The sequence below is a fragment of the Myripristis murdjan genome, chromosome 20, assembly GCF_902150065.1.
Source record: "Myripristis murdjan chromosome 20, fMyrMur1.1, whole genome shotgun sequence".
Classification (NCBI taxonomy): domain Eukaryota; kingdom Metazoa; phylum Chordata; class Actinopteri; order Holocentriformes; family Holocentridae; genus Myripristis; species Myripristis murdjan.
In genome coordinates this window covers 442,783-460,424 of record NC_043999.1, presented here as the reverse complement: position 1 = coordinate 460,424, position 17,642 = coordinate 442,783, and the positions used below count along the sequence as shown (strand labels likewise).

Here is a 17,642-nt window from a genome sequence, read left to right as displayed (position 1 = left end):
TCTCACTTCCAATCTGTGCCAAAAATCAGTGTTTGTGCAAGGCAGGAGCTAACCACGGCCTTAATACTATGCTTTTTCTCCTTGTACCTAATTTCCACAACCAGGTATCTGTGAACATCCCTATGCACGCACTTAATTTCTACCCAGGATGCCTCTAACAAACCAAGATCTGATGGATCATAGACTGCTCACAACCCAAATCCACCATTGCCTGATGTTCACCCCCCTTGGATCCTTACTGGAATGCTGTGTGTCCCTCCTGAACTGGAGGAGAGTGGTGATGGGAAAGCAACCCAGACCACCTGCCCAACCTCCATGAGGGGGCACTCACTCCTGAAGTGCCTGGGCTGCCCGCACCTCGAACACTCCCGCCCTGATATCTGAGGTGCCCCCTGTAGGTTGGGAACAGCACCCATACTGGCTATAACCTGAAGTGGAGAGGAAAAGAGTTAGATGGGGGAAAGGGGGAGGGGTAAACAGGTGCATTACCTTAAGTGAAGGACTTCCTGCAGGGTGCTGAGGTAGGTTGGGTGGATGCTGGTGTATGTCCCTCTGATGCCTGCCCTTTAGCTTGCACCGTGACATGAGCCTCAGCATGTCACATGTCCAGGTGACTCCCTCAGCTGCTGAGCACAGGAGAAGGGATGGTCGGCAGGTCCCAGCTCAGTGCTCTGTAGCCGGGGACGGTGGACCTCAGGGAAGTACCGCATCGAGTTCAGCACCGATTTTTTCTCTGAAGCTTCCCCATGAGGAAGCTGGCAGTGCAAGTGCTGCAATCTATCCTCCCTTAGTCAACAAAGGAAGCAGATGCACTGCCCACTCCACTGCTGGCCAGTGACACGCCTCCGTCATCACTTCACACATCAAATCTATAAAAATGAGTTTCAAGAAGTGGTTTAAAAGATGTTACTGAGTCTGCCGGCTTTATGATGATGTGTTCACCCCTGCAGGCTGGAACATCTAAAAGATTGGATCAAAGCTGACAGCCTTCGCAGATGTGAGTACTGAAACACACACACACACACACACACACACACACACACACACATTTACATACAAAGTATATTCTTGCAACTTGGAAAATTTATATTTTTTAGGACCAACAGACGCTGTCTGGATATGCGGCTGTGGCCATGAGTCAAAGATCTAATAAAATTGAATTTATCGTAATCTGTTGAGGTGAGTCTCAGTAAATGAGGATTTCTGATGTGTGCTGTGTGTCTTCTCCCCATCAGATGCCCGTCATCTCACACTGGATCCAAACACAGTGCACAGAAACCTACGTCTGTCTGAGGACAACAGAAAGGTCACCAGGGTGTCTGAGCAGCAGTCGTATCCTGATCATCCAGACAGATTTGACCAGAAGCCTCAGGTTCTGTGTAGAGAAGGTCTGACTGGGCGATGTTACTGGGAGGTCCAGTGGAGCGGAGTGGTCAATATAGCAGTGACTTACAGAGGAATCAGAAGAAGTGGAGCTGACTCTCTGCTTGGAAACAACGAGCAGTCCTGGAGTCTGAGGTGCTTTGATGACAGATACTCTGCCAGACACAACAGGAAGTCCACCAACATCTCTGTCCATTCTCATGGATCTAACAGAGTAGCAGTGTATCTGGACTGCTCTGCTGGAACTCTGTCCTTCTACAGAGTCTCTTCTGACAGACTGAGACTCCTCCACACCTTCAGCTGCACCTTCACTGAGCCTCTCTACCCTGGATTGGGGTTCTGGTTTCCTGGGTCTCGTGTGGTTCTGCTGACAGTTTCATGAGAAAAAAAAACATTGAAATGATTGTAGGACAGAGTCCTAGCTTGTAATCATTTGGAAAGTTTTGTAAAAATACTTTGTACTTTTTATCAAAGATGGCAGTAGGAGTGGATGTGCGTGTAGCTCCATGCCATGGGTCTGTCTTGCTGAAAGTCTACACTATTCTCTGAATCACGAAAACAGTTCAGCCTAAAAATTCAATTACTGCACCATCTGAGGACTAATTAACCACACCAAACCTATGAAGGTGTGTTGTCTTGCTGGTCAGTGTTTGGAACTTAACTGTGTGTCATAGAATCACAATCAGAATCAAGAGCAAATTTTCTGAAATTCAGGATGGACTATATGGAGAATAAAAAACTGCCAGTCTAATCTGCTGATTGTCAATATCCCTGACGGCGCGGAAGGAAGGGACATGGTCGCATTTGCCATCCAACTATATTTATGTGTGTGTGTGTGTGTGTGTGTGTGTGTGTGTGTGTATGTGTGTGTGTGTAAAAAAAATTCCCCACTTTCCCTGTTGGGCAGTCTTGTGTCTCTTTCAAGCTGGGTTCCTCTCCCAGACGCCTGGGTTCCTGGGTTCCTGAGGGTTCCTGGGTTCCTGAGGGTTCTGTGCAGTACCTCAGCTCTTGATGTCAGATGTTGTTGATCTGCTGGAGTCGCTCTCCCAGTTTGAGCTCCCATCACCACCAGCGGCTCCACTGCTGCCTTCACTGGCCACGTCTCCTCCAGCTCCTCTCTCAGCTCCTGCTGTTCTTCCAGCTCCTCGTCCTCCTTCTTCCTGATGTTGCTGTGGCTCAGGATCGCTGCATCTCCCTGCTGCCTCCTTCTGCTGTTTGTGGACCAGCTCCATGTCTGCTGGATCAGCCACCAGCTGATCCGTCTGCATCGGGATGTCCCACAGGATCTGGACGTCCCACAGGATCTGGGCTCTGTGGTTCTCCACCAGCTTTGGAGGTGTCTTCCATGTCGGCCCTGGGACGTCCGGCCTTGGTTCAGTGCAGATGTTCCTGTTCACTCTGCCGGCCTCTTGGTTATGGAGCTCCATGTCTGCTGGAGCTGCCAGCACGGCGCCCCCTGCTGTGATGTGCTGTACTGTGTCGGGGGCCCCTCTGCACAGCCGGCCCCGGGGCCCCTGCCTGCTCTGGTGGAGCCCGGCCCCTGTGGATCTGCTGCTGAGGGCCGTGATCAGAGCCTCTGTGCCTTTTCCAGCCTCTGGGATGTTTTCTCCATATCAGCCACGTCTGCTGTCTATCGCTGGTCCACACCATGCAGGGGCTGCTCCCTCCATGATGCTGCCTCCTCCTCCTCCTCCTCCTCCTCCTCCTCCTCCTCCTCATTGGGCTCCTGCTGCCTGAGGTCTTCACTCAGCAGCTCCTCACTGGGGGCCATCTTCATCCTGGATGGTGGCTCTGACCCTCACAGTCCTCGGCCTCCTTCCTCTCAGTGTTCAGCCTCAAGCTACTGGACTTGGGCTGAAACCCTCCAGGATGTTATACCAGCAGGGTGTCTGATCACTGGCAGGGCGTAGGTGTTGACGGCTTGGATCTTGTTTTGTCCAATCAGCTGGCTCCTCATGGTTTCCATTTGCCTGTGGGATTCCAAGGTATTTGTAGCTGGTAGTTCAAGCCCTTCAGTTGTGACCACCTTGTGTGTGTGTGTATATATATACATAAATACATACATATATATATATATATATATATATATATATATATACAGAGCATTCAGAAAATATTCAGACCCCCTTCACTTTTTTCACTTTTGTTACGTAGCAGCCTGATGCTACAATCTTTTAAATTCATTTTTTGTCATTAATCTGCACTCAGTGCCCCATAATGACAAAGTGAAAACTGAATTTTAGAAATTTTTGCAAATTTGTGATGAAGGAAAAACTAAATATTTATTTGTGAGATTTATCTTGTAGATAAACAGCGAACAGACAAATTCATTTGTCTTGTTAATGTTTACATATGCAGATATCAATGCTGATTGGAGCCCCTCTTCTATTTCTGCCGATTTTATTGTCTGTATGTATTTATTATTAAACATGATGTTTATATATGCAAATAAAAAAATATGGTTAAATTAATAAATACATAAGTAAATACATTGTGTGTATATTTGTGTGTTGACTTGAAGCTCCATGTTAGATTCAAATCAGCTGAATCTGCTGATATCAGTATGTATAATGCATCATTAAATGGCACAAAATAATCAACATCTGTACCACTGTCAAAAAAACAGTTACTGAACTCAGTAAAACTCTACTGATATGAAAGTAAATTAAAATTAATGATGAAATATCACTAATAATAATAAATATCACATCTAAATTATAAACAACATATGCAATGCAATAAATATTAATCCAAAAAGAAACAGAATCTTCTACAGAATTGATTCCTTTGCTGTTCTACAGAATGATTGAATGAATGAATGAATATTTGATTTTTGTGCCTGATCATTTAGATGATCCATCCCTCCTGGGATTATTCAGACACATTAAATAATAACAACATAACTTACATGACTTTACGGTGCGTTAACCCATTGTCACTTCACAGTATTGATAAGGGGTGTGTGTGTGTGTGTGTGTGTGTGTGTGTGTTTGAGAAATGATCAGTGCTTTCAGCTCCATCTTGTGGTCAATATGAGTAAAACACTGTTGGCTGTGAGGAGGGACTCAGGAACAGGTGGGATGTGTTTGACCTGAAAGCAGGCCTCAGTGACAGCAACGCATTTCTTTTGAAAGTGTGAAGGTAAAACATGAAATCAGAACATACTGGGAGTACTGGTCTGGAACTGGAACCCCTCATCAGCTTCTGCTCGTACAAAAACTAACAAGTTCATGTGAAAATAAAAAGATCAGTGATGCTGGATCGACGTCAGATTTTTTAAAATGTGTTCAGACGCCTTTCACAAGCAGTACCTGCCGGCCAAGACGTCCCAGAGGGAATCACAAGCCCATAAACAATAAACACAGACACAAACAAACAAACAAACAAACAAACAAACAAAATACAGATTTAACAACATAAACAATGTGAATATAGAAGAAATCCTGCCAGGCTGGAACAACAACAACAACAACAACAACAACAACAACAACAACGACGCTGATGACGATGATGACGATGCTGATGCTGATGATGATGATGAAGATGACGATGATGCTGATGATGAAGAGGACGATGACGACAATGATGGTGATGATGATAATGATGATGATGGTGATGATGATGGTGATGGTGATGGTGATGGTGTGTGTTGTGGTGTAACTGGTTTGACGTGTGTGAGTGTGTGTTGGACTGGATCTGTTTACTGTCACACTGATATTAGTTATTATTAGACAGAAATACAGGGTGTCACATTCAGCTGTGGAGGACATGTAATCCTACACACACACACACACACACACACACACACACACACACACACAAATCAGTGCACACACATTGTGCAGATGTCTCTTCAAATGAGCTTGTTATTTACTCTGAATGTTGTTGTACTAACCATGGATTCTGTTATTAGTATTATCATTATTATCATTATTGAAACACCATACAATACAAAATATATCAATTAAATTAAAATTAAAATGTAAAAAAAAAAGCTAAAATAACAAAAAAACTAGTTATAATGATTAAAATAATATATTTAAAAGGTCAGACCAGTGGTGCTATTACTACTAATACTACTACTAATACTGCTACTACTACTACTACTACTGCTACTATTGCTACTTAAGGTGACCAGATTTCTCAAATGAAACACATTTCCAGCTTTGAGGTAAAAAAAAAAAAATGTTATAATGATGAAATAAAGAAACGGGGACAATTCATTTGCCACCCCTTCTGATTTTCACTCTTCATCTCCTTCCTCTTTCTACTGTACTTCCCAGATATGTGAGCTATGATATGATATGTAAAATCCGTCTCCTGTTTTTTTTTTTTTTTTTTACTGAAAGCAGTGAGTGGGCAATCGTCAGCATGTCTACAATCACTTCCACTGTCGGACCTCATGGCTAGGACCCTTAGCGGCCATAACTATGCCTGATGGAAATTAGGTTTGGTGACAATAATACAAGCCAAGCCAAGCCAAAAAAAAAAAAAAAAAGGCATGGCGAGCACGCTCTGCTCACTTGGGCTTCCTGCGTGAAATGAGACGTACCATCCATACTAGCATGCTTAAATCAGGGACATTTCAGGGGACAGTTTTTGCAGAGAACAGGTCATCCCATACTGCTACTACTACTGCTACTACTACTGCTACTACTGCAACTAGTACTGCTACTACTACTGCTACTACTGCAACTACTGCTACTAGTACTGCTACTGCTAATAATAATAACAGTAATGATTACAGAAACCGGTATGTCACTAAGTGGTTTAAGACAGTGGCGCCCCCTAGTGCTGCCAATCAGAATCAGAATCAGAATCAAAAACACTTTATTGATCCCCGAGGGGAAACTGGGTCGTGCAAGCACAACTCCTCCTCTTCTTCTTCTTCTTCTTCTTCTTCTTCTTCTTCCTCTCAGTAGTAGAAGGAGTGGCAATCACGTTACCCTGCTAACGTTCCCCTGCTAGCTTCAGCACAGCCAGCGGCTTTCACTGCCACTCTAATAAACGTGTCCACCGTCTTCACTGAGGTTTTGTCTAATAATAACTAATACTTCCTAACGTTAGCTGTTGGAGCTAACAGGTGATCTAATCTGTAGTTTTACCTTGAGATGCGAGCCGACGTCCCTCTGGAGCGTCTCCCTCCTCGTCTGTGACGTCAGAGCCGTGTGATCTAAACATGTCTGTCAGCGTGTTCCCGCCACGCACACGCAAACCGTGAAGGTCAGAGATGCTTCAGAGACGGAGACTCACCACCAGGAATGTCTCACCGCCTCATCTGATACTGTGATAATTAATGGAGAGAGAGAGAGAGAGAGAGAGAGAGAGAGAGAGAGAGAGAGAGACTTTCATGCCCCAAAAAACTCCACACAGCTTCAGATCCCCAATAAAACCTGTCTAAAAATATAATAAAGTGTCACTGCAGCCGGTGTTTGATATGGCAGAGACGCATGGAGACTCGGCCACAGAAAAACCCCTCTAAGCCGAGAGGAGATGGTCTCATCCACATATTTAGATTTTCTTTTCTCTAACTTTTTACTAATGTCTTGCTTTTTATTTATTTATTTATTTATTTTTTACTAATTTCTAACATCAGACCCTCATTCAGCTGATCACTCACTGACCTCACCTGTGAATGGACCATTTGACTCATGACTGACATGGTCAGTTTTTGTAAACTTTTTTCTCCAGCTAATCTTCTTGTAATTTTCTTGTTTTCCTGTTTTCCTCAGTTCTGGGCAGGCTCTCTGTCACTTTTGCCCGTAGGCTTGAAACCTTTTCTCCCTGAGATCAGGTGAGTCTGCTCAGGGTCTGTCGAGGGTTCGAATCTGAGTCCAGCCCATTTGCTGCGTGTCATCCCCTTTCCTGTCTCTCTCTCTACTGACACTATCAAATAAAGAAATAAATGGGAAAAAAAAAAATTAAAATAGACTCTAAAGCTAACAATGGAGGGAAGCCTCTCTGCTGTCAGCGACTCGTTGCCGCCCGTCTCATCGCCAACACAGTTTTGTTCATGTTGCATCTACAGGTTGATGTTGCCAAGTGTCGCTTAAATTAATTTAAGCTTTATTGATATGACTTTTGGATTTAAAAAAAAAAAACATGCTGCCAGAGCACATATTCTCATATCATAAGACTCCCTCCCACGGCCTCAACAGGATGTGGCGGCTGCAGTCCGTTTGCATGGCTTCATCCTCTCATGTGGATAAGAAGGTCAGAATAATCAGAGCGGCTCCTAACTGTGTGGCTGAGAGAATGGAGGGGCGGCATGAAAAAACAAAAAGCAGCCAGCAGGTTTACTGAAGATGTGTGACGCCTGTTTCAGACATGTTGTGGGTGTCAGCTCTGCTCTCGGCCGGAAACTCAACTGAGTTTCTGTTGTCCAGGTGAAAGTGGAGATGGAGGCAGAGAGGCAGACCCTGGCTCCGCCTCCGCCTCCGCCTGGCTCCGCCTCCACCTCCGCCTGGCTCCGCCTCCACCTCCGCCTGGCTCCGCCTCTCTCCGGTGTTTCCATCACAGGTTCCAGACGTCAAAAACAGCAAAAAATTTAAATTCATGAAATGAACCACAGATAGCTGCTCACTCGTTTTTCTTAGGTAAAAAGATGTATGTGTGTTTATTGTGTGAGCAGAGCCGCTCGGCAGGTCTCAGCCGGACAGCCTGGCTGCTGATTGGCTGCTGATTGGCTGCTTTGGTGATGAAGCCACTCGGTGAATGTGAAGCGGACTCTGCTCCAGCCGCTCACTTAAAGACTGTTTCTAAACCACAGAGGAAACACACTGACTGGCAGCAGCAACTGGCAGAGTGTGTGTGTGTGTGTGTGTGTGTGTGTGTGTGTGTTGGGGGTTGGTCTAAGGTGAGATCCAGTTGTCTGTCAGCACTCGTCCTCAAATAGATTGCTCTCTCTCTCTCTCTCCCTCTCTCTCTCCAAACACACTTATCTCGACCGCATTTCTTCTCTCACAGACTCAGAGAGACAGCCAAGAGGAAGACAGGCAGTCAGGCAGACAGGCAGTCAGACAGGCAGACAGGCAGTCAAAACTGTTTTACAGGCCAATAAGTCAGCTAGTAAAGCAATCAGCCATTAACAAGTCAGCGCAGCAGTAAAGCCAGCAGCAGGGAGTCTGAGGAGCAGCTGCTCTGGGAGGAGACCCGATGCTCCACCTGGACCAGCTGGACTCAGCCAGAACCTTCTGCCAACACCTGACGGCCCCACGGATCCACTCCCCCACCTGGAGACGAATGAACCCCGACCACGATCAACCAGGACCCTGTCAGAGTTCTGATTGGACAGTAGAGATTCATTTGGACAGTAGAACTCTGTATGGAAAGTAGAGCTCCATGTGGACAGTAGAACTCTGCCTGTACAGCAGAATTACACGCGGACAGTAGAACTCTGTCTGGAGGGCGGGGTTCCATGTGGAGATCAGATTTCTCTCTGGACATTTCACATTCTGTTGGACAGTCGAGCTTCCTTTGGACAGTAGAGCTTCCTTTGGACAGTAGAGCTTCCTTTGGACAGTAGAACTCTATACGGACAATAGATTTTGTGTGGACAGTAGATTTTCGTCTGGACAGTTGAACCAAGTGCAGACAGTAGAATTCCACCTGGACGTTGGAGCTCCATGTTGTGATCTGAATTCTCTCCGGACATCGAGATTCTGTCGGGACGCCTGAACCCCCTGTGGACAGCAGAGTTTCATTTTGGAAGTAGAATTCTGTACAGAGGGCAGTATTCCATGTGGACAGTAAAATTCAGTCTGGACACTGGAGTTTCACGTTGAGAACAGATTTTTCTTTGGACATTAAAAACCTCTAGAGTTTCATCTGGACATCTGGATTCTGTCTGGACAGTAGAATCCTCGTAAAGAAAGAAAAAGGAGGAGGAGGAGGAGGCTGGTAGTGAGTCAAACGAGGCGTGGGCGGCGGGGGGGGATGGGAGGTTCAGTGTGCAGGGAGGAGGCGTCTGAGGAGAAGAGGAGGCGCTCGGCGAGGAGCAGCGAGGCCAGCGAGGCCAGCCTGACGTCGGCGGACAGGATCCGCCGCTGCACCGTCCGCCAGTTCGGCTACAACGTGCTGAGCCTGGCCCGCCGCGGCCTCAAGGTACCGGCTGCACCCCGCACAGCAGATTACACACATTAATCTGACTCTGGATTACAGATTAAACTGTTCCCTTCTTCCTCTTCTGCTTCTCCTTCTTCTTCTTCTGCAACAACTACTTTTCCCTGTTCTGCTTATTTCTTCTTCTTCTACTTCTTTTTCCCACAGTGAGGACCTCACTACTCACTCACTCACTCTCTCACTCATTCATTCACTCACTCACTCATTCACTCATTCATTCACTCACTCACTCACTCACTCTTCCACTCTGTCACTCAGTATGCGCTGTGGCTCTGTAATGATTTGATTTGATTTGATTAATTTATTAGTGTGTCATGCACACAGGTGCCCAGCCCATAAAGGCTTACAGGACACAACCACATAGAAAAACAAACAAGTTAGAGTCATCACACGTCAAAAATCAAATATCCTGAAAAACACACCTAGCAAACAGGTAATAAGGTCATACAAATAATTCTTTTTTTCTTATTGACCATGCATTTTTTATAAACCTTGCTAAAGCAAATACATCCTTCCTGAATAACCATTCTAGTTTACTTTCATCACTTAGCCAAAACAACTCAGGTTTAACATACTGCACTTTTTGAAAAAGAGACTGCCTCTCTTCATTATCCAGAGGACGATGGAACACAAAATGCATTTCATCTTCTGTCACCTTTAAATTACATCATGAACAAGTTCTCTCTTCCTCTGGAATGGAGTTGAATCTACCCGTTTCTAAGGCCAGGGGGAGAATCCCAGCCCTCACCTGGGCACACAGGCACCTTTTACCTCTGTCCAGGGAAAGGGTTCCATATGGTTCTGGGCAGTAAACATTTTTTAGTTGGCAGTAAGTTCTGAGCTTTGGTTTAAACCATATGTCATTAGCCCATTTTTCTTTGTATGCCAGGAATAACTTATGCACTTAACTTATGTATGTTGTTTCCTGTTGTTCTTTTTCATCTTCTTCTACTACTTGTCTTCCTGATTCTTCTTCTTCTTCTTCTTCTTCTTCTTCCATTACTTCTTCTTTCCTATGGTTCTTCTTCTGCAAACTGAACCGAAAACAATTGAAAACATTTTAAAAATGGTCCTGAGTCATTATTCCATCTGTGTAATCACTGCAGACCGTCGTCTTGTATTGAATAAGCTCATTAGAACAAACAGAGACATGCAGTGCAGTCTGAGGTCTTCTACCTGAAGCTCCTCCCTCACCTGTGGACCCTCCAAACCTCCTGCCCTTCATCAGATGCTTTTTCCTCAATTCCATGTGTATGCAAAGGGAAAAGTCAAAGATTATCCTCTTCTTCTTCTTCTTCTTCTTCTTCTTCTTCTTCTTCTTCTTCTTCTTCTTCTTCTTCTCCTTCAGGAGGTTCCAGGGGAACTCTGGGAGCTGCTGGAGTTGGAGAAGCTGAATTTGTCTCTGAACAGCCTCAAAGTCCTTCCTCCTCAGCTGGCTCTGCTGTCCAACCTGGTGGTCCTCAACCTCTGGGGCAACCAGGTACCCCACCGTGTGTGTGTGTGTGTGTGTGTGTGTGTGTGTGTGTGTGTGTGTGTGTGTGTGTGTGTGTGTGTGTGTGCATGTTGTTTCTTTACTCTCTTACTCTCTTCACATGGACCTTCACTCCAGAGACCTGGCATCCAGTTCCACCTCAAGCAATTTTATTGATTACTGATTATTTATTAAGCACATTGTATTTGAACATTGTCCTTAACAAATGACTTCAATTCAACTCAGTGAGGAGAAGATCAGGTGAGAGCCACTGAATTACAGGCAAGCCAAGATTACCTGTCCTGACACTTCAGCAGCAACACTTCAGAGTGTTGTACATAAAACCTAAAATTAACATAACTCTAAAATAATAAAATAGCAGCATGATTATTATTATTATTATTATTGTTGTTGTTGTTGTTGTTGTTGTTGTTGTTATTAGCAGCAGCAGTAATAGTAGTAGCAGTATTATCATTATTGTGTTATTGTTGCTGGGTTTATGTATAGTGTGTGTGTGTGTGTGTGTGTGTGTGTGTGTGTGTGTGCGTGTGTGTGTGTGTGTGTGTGTGTGTTGCAGCTGAGCAGCCTGCCAGCAGAGATCGGCCAGCTGAGTCGGCTCAGGGTTTTGTTCGCCTACAGAAACAGACTGAGTGAAGTTCCTGAGGAGCTGGGAGCCTGCACACAGCTGGAGGTACACCTGGTGTCACCTGCATGTCACACCTGCTGCATGTCACACCTGCTGTCACCTGCATGTCACACCTGCTGCATGTCACACCTGCTGTCACCTGCATGTCACACCTGCTGCATGTTACACCTGCTGCATGTCACCTGCTTCATGTCACTCCTGCTGCATGTCACACCTGCTGCATGTCACACCTGCTGTCACCTGCTGTCACCTGCTGTCACCTGCCGTCACCTGCTGCATGTCACCTGCTGCATGTCACACCTGCTGCATGTCACCTGCTGCATGTCACACCTGCTGTCACCTGCTGCATGTCACACCTGCTGTCACCTGCCGTCACCTGCCGTCACCTGCATGTCACACCTGCTGCATGTCACATGCTGCATGTCACACCTGCTGCTTGTCACACCTGCTGCATGTCACACCTGCTGCATGTCACACCTGCTGCATGTCACACCTGCTGCATGTCACTTGCTGTGTGTCACACCTGCTGCATGTCACACCTGCTGCATGTCACTTGCTGTATGTCACACCTGCTGCATGTCACACCTGCTGCATGTCACACCGGTTGCATGTCACACCTGCTGCATGTCACCTGCTGTATGTCACACCTGCTGTAACCTGCTGCATGTCACACCTGCTGCATGTCACACCTGCTGCATGTCACACCTGCTGCATGTCACACCTGCTGCATGTCACACCTGCTGCATGTCACACCTGCTGCATGTCACACCTGCTGCATGTCACACCTGCTGCATGTCACACCTGCTGCATGTCACACCTGCTGCATGTCACACCTGCTGCATGTCACCTGCTGTATGTCACACCTGCTGTAACCTGCTGCATGTCACACCTGCTGCATGTCACACCTGCTGCATGTTACCTGCCGTCACCTGCCGTCACCTGCATGTCACACCTGCTGCATGTCTCCTGCCGTCACCTGCATGTCACCTGCTGCATGTCACCTGCTGCATGTCACACCTGCTGCATGTCTCACCTGCTGCATGTCACCTGCCGTCACCTGCATGTCACCTGCTGCATGTCACACCTGCTGCATGTCACCTGCCGTCACCTGCATGTCACACCTGCTGCATGTCACACCTGCTGCATGTTACACCTGCTGCATGTCACACCTGCTGCATGTCACCTGCTGCATGTCACACCTGCTGTCATCTGCTGTCACCTGCCGTCACCTGCTGCATGTCACATCTGCTGCATGTCACCTGTCGTCACGTGCCGTCACCTGCATGTCACACCTGCTGCATGTCACACCTGCTGCATGTCACTTACTGTATGTCACACCTGCTGCATGTCACACCTGTTGCATGTCATACCCGCTGCATGTCATACCCGCTGCATGTCACACCTGCTGCATGTCACACCTGCTGCATGTCACACCTGCTGCATGTCACACCTGTTGCATGTCATACCCGCTGCATGTCATACCCGCTGCATGTCACACCTGCTGCATGTCACACCTGCTGCATGTCACACCTGCTGCTTGTCACACCTGCTGCATGTCACCTGCTGCTTGTCACACCTGCTGCATGTCACACCTGCTGCATGTCACTTGCTGTATGTCACACCTGCTGCATGTCACACCTGCTGCATGTCACACCGGTTGCATGTCACACCTGCTGCATGTCACCTGCTGTATGTCACACCTGCTTTCACCTGCTGCATGTCACACCTGCTGCATGTCACACCTGCTGCATGTTACCTGCCGTCACCTGCCGTCACCTGCATGTCACACCTGCTGCATGTCACCTGCCGTCACCTGCATGTCACCTGCTGCATGTCACACCTGCTGCATGTCACACCTGCTGCATGTCACACCTGCTGCATGTCACCTGCCGTCACCTGCATGTCACCTGCTGCATGTCACCTGCTGCATGTCACACCTGCTGCATGTCACCTGCCGTCACCTGCATGTCACACCTGCTGCATGTTACACCTGCTGCATGTCACCTGCTGCTTGTCACACCTGCTGCATGTCACACCTGCTGTCACCTGCCGTCACCTGCTGCATGTCACATCTGCTGCATGTCACCTGCCGTCACCTGCCGTCACCTGCATGTCACACCTACTGCATGTCACACCTGCTGCATGTCACTTACTGTATGTCACACCTGCTGCATGTCACACCTGTTGCATGTCATACCCGCTGCATGTCACACCTGCTGCATGTCACACCTGCTGCATGTCACATGCTGCATGTCACACCTGCTGCATGTCACCTGCTGCTTGTCACACCTGCTGCATATTACACCTGCTGCATGTCACCTGCTGCATGTCACACCTGCTGCATGTCACCTTCTGCATGTTACACCTGCTGCATGTCACCTGCTGCATGTCACAGCTGCTGCATGTCACCTTCTGCATGTTACACCTGCTGCATGTCACCTGCTGTGTCTCACACCTGCACATGGAATAAAGCAGTCACACAACAGGAAGGTATATTAAGTGAAACAAGTTTCTGCAGGTGATAAATTGCACCAACATCACAAACACTGCTGCTGACAGTGAGGAGAGTGAGTGTGTTTTCCCTCGTGTCTCTGTGCCAGGTGTTGAGTTTAGCCAACAACCAGCTGAGCACGCTGCCCGCCTCCCTGTCCAACCTGACCCGCCTGAGGAAGCTCAACCTCAGCCACAACCACATCTGCCACCTCCCCGGCTGCGTCTACAACATGAAGGCTCTGGTACTGTCGCTCACCTGGCCCTAACCCTAACCCTAACCCTAACCTGCTGCCTGTTTACCTCTTTTACACCACTTTAGCTTTTTAGGGGTTTAAATGCTGATGCTTCTCCACAAAGACAAAAAAAAGGCCAACCCCTGTCATCACATTCAGGTTAAAAGGAGAATTAGGAGAAAAGGTGCACCTGCCGTGTGGTGCAACACAGGTGAGAGACAGAATAGTCTTTTTTTTTTTTTTTTTTAATAGGAAGGTTCTTAAATGAGAGAAATGAGCTGGAGCTCTGTCAGCGGCGGCCGTGATCACAGCTCTAAACCACAAGGAAAGGAGCTTCAGTGCTTCCTTTCCTGTGTCCTTCCCTGTCTCCTTCAGCAGAAGACACACTGGAGCCTTTACCAAAGGACAGCAGGTCACGCTGTCCCACAGCAACATTTAAAGTGACTTTTGCTCTCCAGGGACTTTTGTTTGTTAGATGAAGTGCAGCCTGTGTATCATTCTTTAAAAAAAAAAAACATTGTAGTTTACAAAAGGCACCTGAACTTCTTAAATAATTTCAGTGTGATGCTTCATGATACTACAATTCCCATGAGCCCTCACTGCACACTGAGAACGAAGGTAAACAGCCGCCTGAACCTCCACAGCACAGTTCAAACTGCAGCCTGTAAGACCTGCAGTCCTGATCAGTGAGCCAGCAGGGGGAGACACTTCCTGTCCGGGGAAAGAAAAGTACAAAGGTGACGAGCAGAAGTGTTCAGTCAGTCAGTTCCCTGTCTGTCCCCCCAGGTGTTCCTCCACCTGGCCTGCAATCGTCTGGAGAACCTGGCGGAGAACATCCAGGCTCTGGTGGAGCTCAAGATCCTCATCGTGGAGGGAAACAGCCTCCACTCCCTGCCCAAGGCTCTGTGCTGCCTCACCAGGTAGCCCCGCCCACCTACACCCAACGCATTACACCTCCCACCTACAATCAGAAAACCCCGCCCACCCACATCCAGTCACAGCCACCAGGTGTAAAATCCAGGACACGTTGACAAGCCTGGGTCCTGCCCTGCCTGCCCACCTGCCTCACTCCAATGCCCACCTGCCTGACTTGCCCCGCCCACCTGCCTGGCTTGCCCCGCCCACCTGTCTCACTCCAACGTCCACCTGCCTGGCTTGCCCCGCCCATCCGCCTGACTTGCCCCGCCCACCTGCCTCACTCCAACGCCCACCTGCCTGGCTTGCCCCGCCCACCTGCCTGGCTTGCCCCGCCCACCTGCCTCACTCGCCCCCCCCTTGCTTCTCTCCACACAGCAGATTAATTGAGGCTCGATGATGTAAAAAGCCCTTAACCCCGCCCACATCCAGCCACTAGATAACCCCGCCCACTTACACCCAACTGGTAACCCCGCCTCACCTCAGGTAACAGGTAAACTAGGTAACAGGTAACAGGTAACCTAGGTAACGGGGCAGTTTGTGCTTGTGAAACATTGTGAAATGTAACTCGACTGTCTCTTCTCTTCCAGGCTGGAGCTGCTCAACCTGGACTTTAATGACATCAAGGACGTCCCGCAGGTAAGAGCGCCCCCATGTGGGCACTCAGGAGAACTGCAGGGGTTTCATTCAAAACAAATTAAAGCAATTTTTTTTTTATTGCACATTTCATGAATGCAGTGTGCTTCCTGAGGGAGAAGATGAAAATTAAACTAAAAAGCAAAAATTCCAAGGTAAAAAGTAAATAAATAAAATAAGAAGGAATAATATACTGATGTTCATGGAGTTAACAAGTAAAAGCAACTAAAATGAAAACAGATCTAAAATAAATTGAAATGTAGACAAAATGCCACGTTTTCAAGAGGAGTGAGACTGAGACGAACTGTTCTGAGGGGAAGTCAAGGTGACATGAGTGTGTTTGAGTGAGCGCGACGCTTTTAAAGCTCCTGAGCCACTTTAAAATATTTAACCCTCAGGTCGTATCCGACCCCAGACGTTTCCTTTGATTATATTTTAAAGGTTATTTCTTTGATTCTTCCGGTGTTTCTTTGTCTGGACGGGACGGGGCGTCTCAGGGTCACAAACCACCCGACAAAAGCAAATTCCACCTCTGTGATCGAATGGAGCTTCATAAGAATCCCAGTTCCTCTAGGGACAAAATATCAGGTGACACACACCCACAGAGAGGGGAGGTGTGTGTGTGTGTGTGTGTGTGTGTGTGTGTGTGTGTGTGTGTGTATATCTGTGAAGCTGTTGCTGCTTTTTTCCAATTTCAAAATATAAATGAAACTGAGATTTTTGTTTATTAGAACTAAATTATGACCAAATCAGAATCAGAAACTCTTTTTTGATCTCTGAGGGGAAACTGGCTCAGAGGAAATCGCTCAAATTCTCAAGAGAAGAATTAAACAGAAATATGGGAAAGAAGAATAGAGGAAAGAAGAGGATGAAATTAGATAGAAATTGAAAAAGAAACAAGAAATAAAGTATGTGTGCCTTAGGAATTTATAGGAAAAAAAAGTATGAGCATTATGTGCATGAAGTCTAAATATGTGGGTTAATCATAACCCTAATAAATATGATGTCATTGCCATGATACTGCAATTTTTTAGTTGAAAAAAGAATGAATGGCACTTCATCTAACAAAGAAGCCCTGTGGGACTGTCCTCTGCTGAAGCAGACAGGGAAGGAGGCAGGAAAGGAGACAGGGAAGGAGACAGGAAAGGAAGCACTGAAGCTCCTCTCCTGGTGGTTTAGAGAGCCGGAGCAGCTCCTGAGGCTCCACTCACGTCTTTACTAAATCCATCAGGTTCTAGAGGAAATCTCTTCAGTTTGGCTCCGTCAGGGGGTTTGGTTCTCCTCAGTGAAGAGCTCTGATGTTTTATTCCACAAAAGGTTTTTTAACCTTTTTGAACAAACAGTTTGAGTCATTTTTTTCTTTAAAACAAAAAGTCAAAAACGATATAAAACAAAACAAACAATGAAAACAATAACCTTGGTGTGTGTGTGTGTGTGTGTGTGTGTGTGTGTGTGTGTGTGTGTGCAGGAGATGCACCAGCTGTCCCGGCTGGAGAAGCTGGCCTGCCACCCGCTGGACAAAGGCCTGCACATCGTCCACAACCCGCTGCTGAAGCCCGTCAAGGAGGTGCTGGAGGGCGGCCTGAGCGCGCTCTACAGCTACCTGAGGGCTGTGTGAGGGCGTGTGTGTGTGTGTGTGTGAGGGTGTGTGTGTGTGAGAGGGTGTGTGTGTGTGTGGAGGCAGGTGATGTAACGTCTACATGTGTAAACTTCATGTTTACTGTTTTCCTGCTTTGGACCCTGA

At 47.1% G+C, this 17,642-nt stretch overlaps 2 protein-coding genes across 2 annotated transcripts; both read left to right on the top strand.

The window, feature by feature from the left end:
- Positions 1 to 1,246: 1,246 nt before the first annotated feature.
- Positions 1,247 to 2,387, top strand: LOC115379163 (stonustoxin subunit beta-like; the record flags this gene model as incomplete). Its single annotated transcript, XM_030079882.1, has 1 exon — positions 1,247 to 2,387. A coding segment is annotated over one exon (519 nt), but the record flags the coding sequence as incomplete, so codon positions are not given.
- A 6,931-nt stretch (positions 2,388 to 9,318) lies between these two features.
- Positions 9,319 to 17,516, top strand: lrrc30a (leucine rich repeat containing 30a). Its single transcript, XM_030079881.1, has 7 exons — positions 9,319 to 9,486; positions 10,853 to 10,984; positions 11,553 to 11,666; positions 14,222 to 14,356; positions 15,134 to 15,267; positions 15,853 to 15,901; positions 17,367 to 17,516. Exons 1-7 carry the CDS (start codon positions 9,319 to 9,321, stop codon positions 17,514 to 17,516), a joined length of 882 nt encoding a protein of 293 aa, XP_029935741.1.
- Positions 17,517 to 17,642: the final 126 nt, after the last annotated feature.